The sequence below is a fragment of the Manis javanica genome, chromosome 11 (assembly GCF_040802235.1).
Source record: "Manis javanica isolate MJ-LG chromosome 11, MJ_LKY, whole genome shotgun sequence".
Classification (NCBI taxonomy): domain Eukaryota; kingdom Metazoa; phylum Chordata; class Mammalia; order Pholidota; family Manidae; genus Manis; species Manis javanica.
The window spans coordinates 63936471-63951917 of record NC_133166.1 but is presented as its reverse complement, the minus strand read 5'-3'; the positions used below and the strand labels follow the sequence as shown (position 1 = coordinate 63951917).

At 52.2% G+C, this 15447-nt stretch overlaps 1 protein-coding gene and 1 long non-coding RNA gene across 2 annotated transcripts in view; one reads left to right on the top strand and one right to left on the bottom strand.

Moving 5' to 3' along the window:
* The window catches only part of LOC118968054 (uncharacterized), a 53810-nt gene extending 42271 nt beyond the window's left edge, over positions 1–11539 (top strand). The window contains exons 2-3 of the long non-coding RNA XR_005055436.2: positions 7821–7915; positions 11424–11539. This is a non-coding gene — a long non-coding RNA (uncharacterized lncRNA). The remainder of the gene's footprint in view (positions 1–7820; positions 7916–11423) is intronic.
* An 841-nt stretch (positions 11540–12380) lies between these two features.
* The window catches only part of CD82 (CD82 molecule), a 47162-nt gene continuing 44095 nt past the window's right edge, over positions 12381–15447 (bottom strand). Inside the window, exons 7-9 of the mRNA XM_017656499.3 lie at positions 13949–14155; positions 13612–13695; positions 12381–13299 (exon numbers count right to left, since the gene is read on the bottom strand). Of these exons, the coding sequence (XP_017511988.1) occupies positions 13222–13299; positions 13612–13695; positions 13949–14155 (369 nt within the window). The 3' untranslated portion in view covers positions 12381–13221. The remainder of the gene's footprint in view (positions 13300–13611; positions 13696–13948; positions 14156–15447) is intronic.

Here is a 15447-nt window from a genome sequence, read left to right as displayed (position 1 = left end):
ACGTCACCCCCACTCTTAGTAATGCTTTGGCAAAGCTTGAAGCTCCCACTTCAGGAGGGAGAGGAAGGAGGAGGGGAAGCACTGGAACCAGCAGCTAGGAGGCTGCCAAGACAATGATCAGGACTGGGCACCATGCCAGGAGCACCCAGGACTAGGCCTCCTGGGCAGGGGGGTGGGGAGGGTCCTCCAGGAAAAGACAGATGTTCTCAGAGTCCTGAGAGGACTTCATCAGATTGAATATAGAGTAATCATCAGATTGTTTGTCTGACCAGCAAGGCTGGCAGCCAGTCATCCCTTGATGGATGCTCAACTGTCTGATGGTATGGCCTTTTATTTCCCTCATTGTTTGATGAACTGCATGGTTTATATGACTGACAGAGAGGCCAGCAGGGATGGGCTGAATCTCTGTCCACCTCTATAAGATCTAGAGCTACCCTCTCCCAGGTGCCTGATGCCGCCCCTCTGAACACCCAGGGTCAGGTGGAAGGAAAGGAGGAAATTACCATGTACAGGTGGCCAGGTGCTGGAGGGACAGAGCTGAATCTGGCAGGGCCTGCCCTCAAGATCCTCACATTTTAGGAAGAGAAGCAGATCTACACCCATGATAGCAAGCTGGAAGCAACCTTATTCCTGTCTCCTGGTATCTTTTTCTGATTAATTCACAGGAGGACATTCTTCCTGTTCTGTTTCTGGATGAAAACTTGGGCAGTCCCACAAGTTTTCTGACCTCTGTTAGGTGACAAAAATTCTTACGTCACTTTAAATTGCAAACACAGAGTCAGGTTAACAATTAAAAGCATCTGGTCCCAGGTAATCGTCATATCTTTGAACCTGGTTTACAGTTAATACTTCTGCGCTTGCTGTCTATGCAGACAGCAAGCTGGAGAAGGGGGTTTAAATTTCCTGCACCCTGTGTGTGCCCTCCTTCCTCAGCTCCTCTTCCCTCATCTTGCTATTTGCAGTTTTGGAGTCTGCTAGGGCCTAGAGAGCGAAGGAGAGAGGTGGAGGGGAAGGAAGGAAAGGCTTTTACTTCACTGGTGTGAACTGGTTTCTGCTCACAGGGCCCTGGAGAGGGTAGAACTGACTCTGGGGTCCTCAGGCCCCCTCCCAACCTGGGAACATTCAGCTGGAGGTCTCGTGACATGGATCATGTGCCTTGTCCACATGGCTGTGCTCCAATCTGCCTTTGGTTTTCTAGGTCTGCACAGACTCTGTTTATTGTTCCCCACATTTCCGAGACCACGTAACCCTGCTGATGACGATGGTGATGAGCATATCCAGCATCTTGTGAAACACCTTGGCAGACCAGGCCCTCATTTGGATCATAGGAAACACACTAGCATTGTATACTCAAATCAAACCTTCCCACCTCAGAGATACCTCCTTCCATTCATCCCTACCAGGGAGCAGCCCCTTTCTGGCCCTTTTAGATTTTCTCCAAAGGGAGGGGCCAACTATGTCCAGGCCACTGTGTGCCCAACCTGCTGTAGACACAGGTTACCATATCTTGTGGTCTACAGGGAAGCCTCTGACCAAGCTCCAGAGAGAGGCAGGTACTCCCACCATTCCTTCTTTGTAGGGCTGGGAATCCAAGCAAACCCCCAACCAGATCTCCTTCCAAAAAAATCTTGTGAACATAAAACCTCAAATAAGTATGTGCTCAAAAAAGGTGTTTTACTTACATCTTGTAGTTAACAGAACACCTTTTTGTTTTGACTATTGCACCAGGTCAGTTTTTCAAAACTGCCCATATGTATTACTGTATTAGTAAATTCAAAATACTGAAGGATAGTTTAATAGTTCATTAAAATCCTCTATCTCTGGATGACACAGAATTTTACTGTGAATATCAATTCTAATACAGCCCTAAAAATGTGAAAATAAGAAATTGTTCTGAACTTACTTATGGATCCAGAAGTTTGTTTTTAAATAAATTCCTAGTAACAACAACAACAACAAAATCTTGTGAACAAAATCTCCTCTCTTGCCACCTGGCCCTTTCATTTCCTCAGCAGGGGCATGCCACTGACCTGTTCTCGACCCCAAGCTTCCACTGTGGCTCTTTTCCCATCATGACCCCTCATACCAAAGGAGCCAGAATTCCTAAGGGTGAGCCTGTAATCAAGATTCCTAAGAAAAGGCTCAAGTGATTGTCAAATCAGGCAAGTATAAGGCACTGTTCTAAGGAATGTTGCCTGAATTCTTTTCTGCAGTACCTTATTTCACTGTGGCACTGAGAATGGGGTTCATTATATTCATTCATGCATTCATTCATTCATTCAACAAGTAGGTATTAATTGCCCATTTTGTGCCAGGCATTATGCTCCAGGCTGGGGGAAGTGCATGGAACAAGACAGAAACCTCCCCTGCCTTCATGGAACTTAGAGTTCAGCAGAGAAGACACAAACCTAACCACCAATTACAATTTATTGTCAGGAGAGATCTGATGGGGAAAACGACACCTGGAATCAGGCATTGAGAACTTGTTTCTCATCAAGCAGTGGTCCTAAGCCTGCACATGTGCTAACTCATACAGGCCTTGTGGCAGTGAAGTTGGGACCTCTATTATGCCCACTTTTGAGAGGAGGAAATAAAGGTTAACCCACTTGCTGATGGTCATACCTCTTGGGAGGGCAGAGTCTGGATCTGAACCTGTGGCCTCTGTGTGGGCAGACAGGAGACAGGGTTGTGTGTATTGCCTCTGGAGGAGGAAGCCGTGGGAAGGAACAGCAAGGCCACCGTGCTGTATATGGGTGTGGTCAGGGAAGCTCCCAGAAGGCTGATCTGAAGGAGGGGCAGGGTTAGGCAAAGAACAGAGGGAGCTGAGGCCAGAGAAGCAAGCAGTACTCACTTTTGAGGGGAGAGCACAGCAGATGAGCTTAGGGCACCAAGGGAGTTCTAGGGGGGCAGCATCGTGCGACATCAGGCAGGCAAGTGTGGGAGCACCACCTGACCAGCAGCTGATGGATCTGGCAGGATGTCCAGGCATTTGTAAGTGTCACCTCCCTCAACAAAGGAGGCCAGCAACCTTGAGGCTGAGTCCCTGGCCACCCACTCACCACCTGTGACTCTGGGCAAGTTATTTAACCCCACTGAGCCTGTTTTCTCATCCATAAAATGGGGATGATGCTAAGGATTCTTAGGTCTTAGTGTTGTTTGGGAGAATGACTAAGATAATGTGTGCAAAGTGCCAAGCACTTACTAAATGTTAGTTTTTAGTGTCTGTACAGTATGTGGCTGCGAGACTTCTCGTCCAATTGAAAGATGAGGAGATAGGGGGTCCAGAGAGGTTGAGTGACTTGTCTAAGCTTCTCAGCCAGTGCAGGGATCTTCCCAGCAACCACATTGCCCCAGGGGAAGGCAGCCATGAGTGGCTGTGGGATACCAGGCCCCCAATGCCTAGACGACCCTCAGGCCTCTTAGCCACTCACCTCTGTACCCCTCCTGCTCGCACGCACACACCTGCTAAAGCCCCTGAGCCAGGCAAAGGCTTCTTGCAGCTCGATTTTGATTGGCAAGGGCTCCTGGGTGGGGCCTGCTGCCAGCCTGGAGAAGGCAGCCTTGGCAGGGGCTGGACTCAGAGAGTCTTGAGAGGCCTGAAGCTAAGCCTCCATCCCAGGAGTGTGATCTTCTGGGAGGAGAAGATAGCCCAGACTGTCCCTGAATCCCACACTTGTAAACAGCACAGCCAGGAGGGGAAGGGCATGGTGCCCAGTGCCTGGTGCTGGTGGATGGCTGCAGTCCAGCGGCTAAAGGGAGGGGCAGGGCTGGCGGTGAGGATAAAGGATGGCTGTGGCTTGTCAACTGCAGACACGAGGAGAGCAGGCTGGAGCCCGTGGTTACCTCTCCACGCCCTGCTCCTGGCCTGCTCTCACTCACATCACTACCCACAGCCTGAGCATCATGGCAGGGAGGCCGTCAGCTCCTGGAGTCAAGGAACATTTTCTAACACCTGCACTACCCTTTCTTTCTCCTCTCAGCCTCCCAGCCCCCTACCTGCTATACACAGAACCCAGAGGAAATTTCAAAATCCCTTTTTTAAAAACCCACAGTTGTAATAATAGAGTAAGAAGAGGCCTTGCCTGACTTGAGCCAAACCTAGAAGGGAATCCTGTCCTAACCACTTACTAGTTAGGTGGCCTCAGCATGGCCACTTCACTTCTCTAGAACCTCAGTTTTCCTGTCTTTAAAATGGGGATGATCTTAATGACCCCAGTGTTGCTGTAAGGATTACAGACACTGAGGGCCTGGCACACAGTAGGGCTCCAGGAAATGTCACAAACGAAAGAACACTATGGCAACAGGCATACTTACAGGTCCTTAATACATATACTTGCTGATTAAATAGAAAGGGTAATAAAAAAGAAATAAATGATTCCATTATCTGTGCCTTTTTCTTTCTAAAAGCCCACTGGAATTAGAGGCATTGGCTCAGGGTGAGAGAAGAGCAGGGTGAGATATGGCATAATTCTTGGGGAATGGAAGGCTGAGAACATTCTTAATGACATCAGCTCCTGTGCGCAGAATACATGACACACTCTCTAGTGCTGCTGGCTTTCTCTGACATTGAGGCTTGTCTGGGAAGGAGATTCAGGACGAGTCCATGAAGACAGACTTGAGGTTCTAATCTTGTTCTTTAGGTTCCTCTTATTCTTTAGGCCTTCATAGATGAGGCGCACATCTTCTCCAAGCCTCCATTTACTTGTCTATGAAGTGAGGATCTGAATACCAACTCTCAGAGCTGCTGGGAGAATTAAATGAGGTTGTCTATGTCAAGAACTTGGAACTGGGCCAGGCATCCAGTAGGTCCACTTCAAATGATAGCTGTCACTATTATTATCGAAGGTCATTGTATCAGTTAGCTACGGCTGTATAGTAACTACCCTCAAATTAGGGGTCTAAAACTACTACCATTGATTTAGCTAATGAATATGCAGTGTGGTGGACTGTAGGTGAGTGAAGTGGCTCTGTTCTCAAGGGTAGGCTAGTGCCAGCTGAGTGCCAAGGTGACTGGGCCACTTGCCTCATCCTCCAGGAGGCTAAATTGGCAGGGTTTGGAGAGCCAGAGTGGAAGGGCACAAAACTTGAGTTTAGAACCGGCCCACTGTCCATCCCCTTCCATTCTATTGGCCACAGTGAATCACAAGGCCAGACAAAATTCAGAGACGGGCCAGATGCACAGTCATGCTATAGTGGCATTGATACAGGAAGGGGAATTGTGTGACCATTTCTGCAAACAATGGATTAAGTGACCACATGGGACACTTGAGACAGGAACCAGATCTCTTGATTCCCAGTGTAGTGACCCCATCTTAGCTGCTCTCTCTGCCTTGTGACACCAGCCACAAAGCTGTTGCTCTCCCAGATGGCTTCATGACTCCATTCTTTACCCCTGCTCAGAGCCAGGTGACTATCTTGAAAATCCTTTACCTTTAGGAGATGGAGAACAGCCAGCCACATGCATCCCACACATGGTGTCATGGGGACCTGGGGACCTGCATTCCCTGTGGAGCCCTCATAGAGTCCCTGCCCTCTTAGTTTCTCAAAGAAAGAAAATACACAGAGCACCCCTGGACACCCCTCCACATGGGGTGCCCCAGCTGTCCACTAAATTGACTCATTCAACTATCACGATGAGATGTTCAAGACCATCACAAGTTACAGATAGTTTCCCTGGGCCACAAGGAAAAGGTTTTCCTGCTCACATTGAATGAACAGGAAGCCAACTCAGTTCCCCCACAGGTAGGAGGTGCCTGGTTCTGATTTGTATTCGTTTTTGAATTAGTTCCTGTGCGTCCTTTTGGACTCTAGGCCAGCCAGCCTCCTCATGGATGGACAGCCCCCGCATTGCCCCAGGCAATGAGGACATCAGGAAACAACAGCCAGTCTGGGAACAGGCTTTTTCTGTCTTCTGCGCACTTACTGGCAGGCAGAAACAGGGTCTTGCTCATCTGTCTGTGACACAGGGTAAATTATCTGGTTTATGTCTGTTTAATGGCTGTCCCCCACATAGTCTGTCAGCTTCATGACATCAGGAGCCTTGTTCACCTAAGTGAACCCTGATTCCTTCCACAGTGGCTGGCACAGAGTGGTACCCAAGAGTTTTTGCATGGATTGATAGGATGTCAGATTTAATTGAGTGGATCCTCCTCAGAAAGGGCCCATCTCCTCTACTCCTTTTCTGAAACAGCAATCTTTATTCCCATTGGCCTTGAGGTCTAGTAGAAAGGGCCCTGGACACAGCCACAGGCCTCAGGGTCCAATCCCAGCCTCTTCACTACTGTGTAACCATGGACATGAAGCAGTCCTGTGTGGTCAAACTGATTGCTCACTGCCATCTCCAGAGGGAACCATTTATTTAGACTACAGTGTGAATGACTCCTAGTAGAGCTGTGCAGAGGGGCAGGCCTGCAGCAAGCAATTTAGCTTTTCTAAGTCTGGGTTTCTACAACCAAAAGAGGGTTAGGGGGCCAATCATATCTACCTAGCTAGGATGTTAGGGTCCAAGGTAGGTAAACACTGAGTAAATGGTGGCTGCTGTGATGATGATGATGGTGATGATGCCTGGGGAGCTGGCTTCCTGTCCTGTCTTCTTGCTGGTCCCTTTCTCTCCTCTACCTGTCCCTTCTCTTGTTGCTCGAGTTGCAACATGCCCTGCAGAGTTGGCCCAACTCATTCCCAGCTCCTCCTCTGGCTGAGGTCCTGCTCACAGCATTGTTCTCACTCCTGCCCTCCCTCCTTCCTCTTTGTGGGCTCCCTTGGGTTCAGAGCCTACCTCTCTGGGGAAGGGCCCCTCTCCTCCCATCCTAACAGACCCCAGGACAAGGACACCTCCGGGCTCCTAAGGCCTGAGTTTTCCGTAAACCAGGACCATGAAGACTGGCTGCTGGGATCCATGTTGCTGTCACCCTGGAAGCTCAAACTGGGCTCACCCAGGAGTGTGATGCAGAGGCAGAGGCTACACCCACCAACTCCTGTCAGTGGCGACAGCACCCCCTGACCCTCACAGCCCTCCAACAGGCTATCAGGGCCTCTCCAGCTCCTGCCTTCCATCCTTCCTGCCCCTTCAGCTGTCTGGGGGCTAGTCTGTGCCCCTGCTCCCCCAGTATCATACAGGAAGCCCATTCCTGTTTCCAGAGGGCCAACTTGAATCATCTGAGGTGACATTATGGGGCAGCGGGAGGGGCTTGGCTCTAAGCCTGACATGGCCCTGGCCCAGAAGGCAGGTGCTGGGGAAATGACTTCAGAGGGAGCAGCTGAGGTGGGGGTGGGGGTGTTCACTGCTCAGATGTCTTCTCTCAGCCCCTCCTACCTGCTGTACCTGCCCCAGGAGGAAGGAGGCTCTGCCCAACCTGGCAGGGGGCTAGGCACAGATTCCTTCCTGATCTAATCCCAACCTCTGGGACCAACCAGTAGTGCTCTGGAGGCCCCAAAGTTCTTCTGCCTGCCTGTTCCATCCACAGAGAGCCACCCCCAGGGCATGGGCAATCCCAGGGAAGTCCTACTGTCATGGGAATAGGCTGCATTTGGAAGCAGCTCATTATGTATGCTACCTCATTTAATTCCCACAATAACACACTGGGAGTTAGTTATTACGGCCCCCATTTCACAGATGGGACTAAGAGAGGTGACGTCACTTGGCCCACCAAGCCCCGAGCACAGGGGTGATTTGATCTGATTTGTTTCTGTTGGGAAGAGGGCTGCAGGGGAATGGCCGGTTCCCGAGGAGTGAGGCTGGAGGGGAAGGGGCTGAGTGTGAGAGCTTCCACCCCCTTTCCTGTTTGTCCGCTTGCCGCTCATGATTCTGCTTCCTTCCACAGGATGCCAGCATCCTTGGATGGGCCCCAGGGGTCCCCCAGCAGCTCCTGGAGTGGACTGTGCTGTCAGCAGACGTGTTTATGTACACCTGAACAAGGTGCGTGTGCGTGTCTGGGCGTGTGTATGGGCAGGTGAGTGTGTGGGATCCCCTGTATTCACCAGAACACAAATGTCACATGGGCAGGGGTTTGCCTTCACTGCTCTGTTCTCAAGAGCTGTGCTTAGGGCTGGTGGGCCAAGTGACTTTACCTCTCTGAGTCCCATCTGTGAAATGGGGACTGCAAGATCTAACTCTCAGTGTGCTATTGTGGGAATTAAATGAGGTAGCATACATAACACGCTGCTTCCATAGCTGGTACATAGTAGGTGTCCATGAAGTATTTATGGTATGAATGAATGAATGAATGAGTGAACAACCCTTAACTCACAGGTTACAAAGGCCTCAAAGAGCTGCCAGATATTTGTTCCAAGACAGTGTAGCAATCTGAGTATCTCCTGTGAAGGTGAAGGTGGTGGTGGCAGTCCTGGCCCAGGAGATGCCGGGTGGCTGGACACTCCAGTGTCATTAGTGACTCCCTTCCCCATGCTGCTCCTCAGCCTGCGGGACTCCCCTGGAAGACGCCAGGGTGGAGGCTGGAAGGAGCTCTGCTGGGACATAGGATTGAGGTCAGCAGCTGGGATGCTCTGCCAGGGTGAGCCTCGAAAGTCCAGTCCAGAACACATTTAGCCTTTCCTGCCCACTGCCAGCCACCTGCAGCTAAGGCTGAGAGAAGAGCTGGGGTCCTTCACAGCTGAGAATGGACTGAGCCCTCAGGGAGTCTCAGGGCTTGTGTGTGTGTGTGTGTGTGTGTGTGTGCGCGCGCACACATGCACATGCTGACATTCAGCAGTACTCACCCATACAGCCATGACTGTTATTAAAATATTGAAATATTTCTGCTGGTTGACAATTCCCCCAGCCCAACCCCTAAGAGCCCTGCACCTCCTGCCAATCCACACAGAAGAACCCCCTCTTCCCACTCAAACCTGGCTTCCATTCCCACTGGTCAGTGTCCATGCCACACAGCCTCCCTTCCTGCTCACTGCCATTGGCTCCCCCCGGGCTGCTGTGGGTGGGTACCACCCAGGGGCACCCTTGCATCCTCCTCCCGCTGGTTCAGCAGCGAGGCCATGGTGGGGCCCATGTGCAAGTCCTCTGAGCAGCATGTCCTGGCTTGGACCTTGGTGGGAGAGATGGCAGCCGGAGGGAGGCCCACCCCCAGCAGAAGGCCCGGTAGCAGCTCAGCTGGCCCAGCAGCCCAGGGAGGGAGGCAAGAGGGACAGAAGCCCCAGGTAAGCTGGGATGGATGACTGGCTATAGAGATCAGTTCAGGAATTCAAAAAGCCAGACTATGCTCCCTCCCTGTGGGATCTGAGAGGCCCAGAGGACAGCAGGAACTGGGTCCTCCCCAGGAGGTAGGAGGGAGGGTCCTGCAGGCTCAGTGCTTCCTGGGACCAGATTTCACAAAAGTTGAGTCCCTGGTCCAACAACAAAACACACCCCCAGGATCATCCCAGGAAATCCGGGGTGATGGGAGGCAGATCTTCAGGGTCCGATGAGTGCTGTTCCAGTCCTGGCTGGAGGCCTGGGACGTGCCTCACAGGGTAGACGCAGACTGGGGGATTTAGCCCACCCCTTAGTAAACTTTACCCCTTTTCTCAGTCTTCACTGAAGTGTTTTGCAAACACAGCTTTGAGCCCACCTGCACACTTGTGGCCTAGAGTCACAGACTCAGAGCCAGGCCCCCGGCTCCTGATGAGGCATTTATGAAGAGCCATCCTGAGGGTGAGGCTCTGGGGGCCCATCAGGATGACAGGGTCTGTGAGGATAGGCCAGGTAGGCCTTCTGCACCCTCATGCTCCTCCCCCACCTGCCTGAGAGGGAGGTGGCTGAGGTGAGAGGGGACCAACAGCTGACGCCCCTCAGCAGGTCCCAGTTAGGGTGGAGGTTGGCAGGTGGCCCAGGGCAGGGGTTACCTCAGCTCTCCCTTGCCCCTCACCCTCTCAGGACTCACAGCTTCAGCCCCAAATCCCCAGGCAGCTGGGCCTGACCCATCCAGACTTTAATTCATGTTCTGTTCTTGGCCAGCTAAAATCAGTGGTGCTCATGGGGAGGGGCTCTCAGCCTCCTGAACCATCCCAGCACCCTCATTCTTCCCACCCACTAGGCCTGGGGGTGGGGAGCAGAGACATGAATGGGGGAAGAGAGTGGCGGCCAGTTTCTCTGTGCTCATATGCTTGCTGGCCCCATGCTGGGTATCATTCCCAACTCTAGAGGTTGCCTGGGCAGGCCATCTGGAGCACCCAAGCCCCGCTCATGCTAAGCCCTCCCCAGGTCTCACACCTGGAGCTCACCCTGCAGGTGTTGCAGAAGGGCAGGGAAGCCCACGCTCTCTTGCCACTGCCCACAGTGCCCTGTGCTCCTCAGTCCCCACCTCCTGCAGACCCTCACCCACTGTAGGACCCCCACTGCCATAGTCTCAGACACACCAAAAAGATGTCTGCTCAGCTGGGAGTGCTGTGAGATGGGCAAAGCCAAGGGATACTGTTGCTTACTCTGGTTTGAGGTTCCTGAGGGGCCAGGCTGAGGGCTCTACATCCTTCACACAACTGAGCCTCCCACGATCCTGTCAACAGCCATGTTCAGATGAGGAAAGGGAGGCTCCAAGAGGCGAAAGAGTTTGCCAGGGGTCACATGGCTGAAAAGCACCTGTGTCTTCATTCCAACTCAGGTCTGCCCCTCTTCTCAGGGCAAGGGGATAGGTGACCACAAACCTCCCAGACCTGGCCATGTGCAACTGTCACAGGAATCAGACCCATCCCACCCCACATAGCTCTGAGTCCAGATTCAGCCCCAGATTCTCCTTTTCTGACCAGAGACCCCAGTCCTTAGTCAGATACCAGCCTTGCTTCTTTACTCAGCCTCTTCCCTGCTGCAAGTCCAACATTGGGATGGGAGGTGGCCCATGAGTTCTTCTGTGGGTCAGAGAAGGCAGACAGCAAATGTGAGGCAGCTCCCAACCTGCACCTCAGCAGCAGTACCACCTTAGCCTGGAACCTGTGCAACCCGGTGCCTAGGGTGGCTCCACTCCTCTCAGCAACAGCGGAATGCTGAGAAAGTACTTAACCTCTTGCTCATCATTGTCCTTATCTGTAAAATGGGGATAATAATGAATACATACCTCATAGGATTGCAGTGAGCAAATCAGTTAACATATGCCAGTGGGACTAGTATAGAACAAGTGCTATTTAAGCACAAACTACTAGGTAAAAATGTTGCCCAATTGCTTTGTGCGAATACACTGGGTCTTCCCAGTTCCCCCTTGGCAGATGGCACAGTTTCTGTCCTCAATGCCAACACAAGGGTCTGGAACACAGTAGGCTCATTTATGCTTTTTGTCCCAGTAGTGAAGGGTTATCAAGGTTTGTGTGTTTGGGGGATGGTCTTGAATTCTAGCTTCCATCCAGCCACAGTCCTTCTAATAGCTAAGCTAAGGAAACCTTGAGAAACAAAAGCCAATACCAAGAAAACCCAAAAGTTTCCCTTTTTCTTCTTTGATCACCAGGAAGCTCAGAGGTAAAATTATACATGATTCAACTAAACAACTAGAGTTCAAGGATGAAACCTGCTTTTATTCTGCCTTCTAACCAGACTGATTGATGGTGCTGAGCTGAGAAAGACTCTGAGGCTGCAATGAGTGATGCTGGCCATAAGCATGGCCAGGGCACATTTGGCTAAGGAAATGAGGATGGTGATCAACTAGTGATGTCTGGTCTGAGCACTGCCATGGAGTACACACATGTGTGCAGCATGCATGCATTTGCCATCACCAGGTTGGGCAACTCAGCTGTGTTTACTTTACCCATGTCTATGCTTCCTCATAAATTTATATTTTCCCTGTTTTATATTTTATTATATGTGCTTTCTGTTATAAATGAAATAAGTTGGAATATATCATTGTAGCCCTCTTTGAACATGATAAAAGCTCCAGGGAGAGTCTCTGGGGCAGAGAAGAGACCACATGGAGTATAAGACTTTTCCAGTCTGTGCCCAGCACTCCCACAGAGGTGCCCCCCTCCCCTTGCCTCCTCACTAAGGACAAGGCTGTTTTTCCCCGGCCCTCCCCTACCCCCACTTTTCCCTTTAGGGAGCATCTATAGCTGCATCTTATCAGGGCCTGGGAATCTAAAGCAACATGATTCAGGAAATCATCTTGGAGGACTGCTAAAAATACAGGTTCCTTGTCCCCAGCACAGATCTGCTGCGTCAGAATTCCCAAGACCTGTAATCTGTATTTTCACCAGTGTTCCCACTCCAGCAAGAGACTGGAGTTGGTGAGGTGCCCGGAGTTGATGATCTTTGGGCACTGCCAGGCTCCCAGGCTGGGGCAGGAGCGCCACCTGGTGGGTTCTGCTGAAACGCCTCCTTTCTACTGCCCTTTCTTGCCTCACTGCTGGGGGAGGCAGCTCTCTCTCCCTTTTGTCCTCCCCACCCCGGCAAACAGCACCCTCACTGCAGCAAGCTGGATTGTTACAGATCCTCTTTAATAGTCAGTCATCAAATCTTGGAGCATGTTTCACAGAACTGACGGAGCCCCTCCCCACTTCCCTAAAAGGCACAGCCCTCACCTGCCCATCCCCTAGGGGGCACAGGTCAAACCAGCCAAGCTTCTCTCAGGAGAAAACATGCTGGACAGTTCAGGGTCCTGGAAAATGTCCGGCCAGCTCTGTGCCATGCTTCAGGGGTTCACTCTTCTGATCCCCTAAGCAACCCAGGGCTAGTTCAGACCCAGCTTACCTAGGCCCTGCCCCCACGGCATAGCCTAGGCCTATCTGAGCTGCCTTGCTGGGGCTGGATCAGGTCTGGGGAAGAGGGGCTGCTCTAATGTCAGGTGAAGCCCACCCTCTCCCACTACCTTCAATGAAAATCTGAAAACCAAAGATATATGCATTAAATGGAAAAAAAGTTTACCCACGCAGTGGGCAGTCCCCTGAAAGTGCAGGGTGCCTTATCCAACCTCCCACCCATTTTTAATACACTTTGCCCCCCTGCAATATATACAGCCTCCAAGGCAGGTAGAGCCCAGCCCACCTGTGCAGGGATGCTGCAGACAGTGTTTTGTCTGAGTTGCTAAGAGAGCCCAGGTGGGCAGTGAGCGGAGGAGCCACCAAACAGCTGGGGCTCAAGGTTGGAGGCAGAAAGGCAGGGAGAGGGGTCCAGGCCCCAGAAAGCCCCCCACTTCCAGCCAGCACAGGATGGGAAAGGGGTAGTAAGCTGGGAGGTGGGCCTGGAGGAGGGAGCCAGGAAGACCCCTAGGAGGCCGGTGGTTGAGGGGTGGGCACGGAGTAGGGACAGCAGCTGCCTCAGTACTTGGGGACCTTGCTGTAGTCTTCAGAGTGGATGTGCCGGCACAAGCAGATGGACAGGAGCATCCCTAGGAGCTATCAAGAGAGGGGACAAGAGTCAGAGGGAGGCAGGGCTGCCTAGTGCCCCAGAGGCCCCAGGGTAGCCCCTCACTATCCAGGTCAACACATGAGGTTTGATCCTGACTGAGCTGATCTGCAACTAGAACCTTACAACCAGCCTGCAATTCAGGTGGCAGAGGGGCCCAGGGAGGAACAGTGGTCAGGCCAGGTTGCAGCAGGGCCTCTAGAAGCTGATGGGCTGCAGCCTCCCTCCCCAAGAATATCAGCAGAGAAGGGACAACTGGGAGGACAGAGCATGGGGAGGGCAGGAGGGTAGGGGACCCAGACCTCAATCACAGCGACGCCCACACACACGCCTAGGATGATGCCCACATTCTCCTGCAGCCAAGCCTGCACCTTCTCCATGCAGCCCTACAAGGGGAGAACATGACTACGTCACCCCATGTCATGCTGCCTCACCGCACCAAGCAGAGTCATCAGGAGAGGCCACCCGCAGCCCCGAGGGCCTGCAGAGAGGGCTCTGGGTGTTCCTTGAGTGGAAAAATCAATGAATATGGAGATGAAGGACAAATGACAAGCCAACAAATTAATCAAATGCAGGAACAGCTAAGGGGAGCCTGGGGGGTGCCCCAAGCCCAGCCCCAGCCCACAGCCCACCACACACCTCGTTGTACACAGGCCAGTCATCCAGGTTGTTGCCAGTCTGGGTTCTGTTGCCACGGGGGGCCTCGCAGAAGCCCTTCCTCACTGGGAGGCTGGCGTCCTCATCCCCCTTGTCCTCACAGGAACATGGGTAGGTGATATTGGTGCGATTCATGAGCTCCACGTTGTGTGACCAGTTGTGGAAGCTGGCCCAGCCGCAGCACTTCACCTGCGCCAAGTGGGGGACAGGCTGCTTGCACCCACCATCCTCCTGGCAGAGGTGGGGCCTTCCAATGACAGGCTCAGCTCTGCCACTTCCAGGTCCCCCACCAAGCCACCAGGAGTAGAGTCTGGGTTTGACTTTGGCTTAGGTGAGCCCCAAGGAATTTAAAGGGGCTCTCAGGAAACACATGCCAGAAACTATTAATACAGGAGGGAACAAAAATCAAGAGCAGCCAAAATATAAAGCAGAACAGAAGGAACATTCAAGTTGAAAGATAGAACACAGATGTGTGGGCCACGAGGGCAGATGATGTACAGGTAAGAGCATAAAGGGTCTGGAGTCACACTATGGGGTTCAAATACCAGCTCTGCCTGCAGCTCTGCTTACAGCTACTCAACTTTGGTCAATGTACGAACCTCAGTTTCCTCATCTGCAAGATGAAGGCAACAAAGGTTCCTCACTCAAAGGGCTGTTACAAGGACTACGTGGGGACGTGTCAGGCAAAGCATCTAGCTGGAAAGCAGAGAATTGCTCAGGGAAGGCCAATTCCACTTTCAGGTGCTGTGCACATGCTGGAGTTGAGTTCTGCTTCTGAACTTTCTGATTGCCAAAGTGAAAAAGGAGACACGGTCAATTCTACCTTTTTAGAGGAGGAAATGCTCTAGTTGCAGAGGGGAAGAAAGCCTTTCTGAGTTCTATGTGCTGGAAAGGGTCTCCATGGGGCTTATGAAGGGACCCCAGGAGGATGCAAGTCACATCTGGACTTGAATTCCCGACAGAACTGGGGTCTTAGGGACTAAGCTTGTCTCAGAAATGTCCCTGGAAGGTGAGTGGAGTGAGAGGAGGTTCCTTCCAAATTCTGGCCCTGTCTTGCACATGGGCAAGCCGCTGCACTTCTCTGAGCCCTAGTTTCCTCACTCAGAGAATGGATGGCGGTAGCCACTATGCTGAGGTCCCTGGGAGGATTAACAGGCCAGGATGGGCGAGCCGTGTGCCAGCGTGACCAGACAGGGTCAGTTGGCCACGGGCTTCCTTCCCATCCAGACAAGCAGCCCACTGGCCAGCAGGGGGCGTGCCAGACTCATTCAGGCCTCCTACTTCCAGTAGTTTGTAGCCCAGGTTCTACTTTCTTGTTGCACTTGCCTGGCTGCCTCCTCTCTGGCAGAAAGACCAGCATGTCTGAGGGGCACCCACAGGCCCTTCCATACTCAAATAAATGAGACAGCATTCCTTGGGCCTCCTAATCCACCTGGCAGAGCCCTCCTCTCTGGGACCGCCTGCTCAGACAGTACCACTGT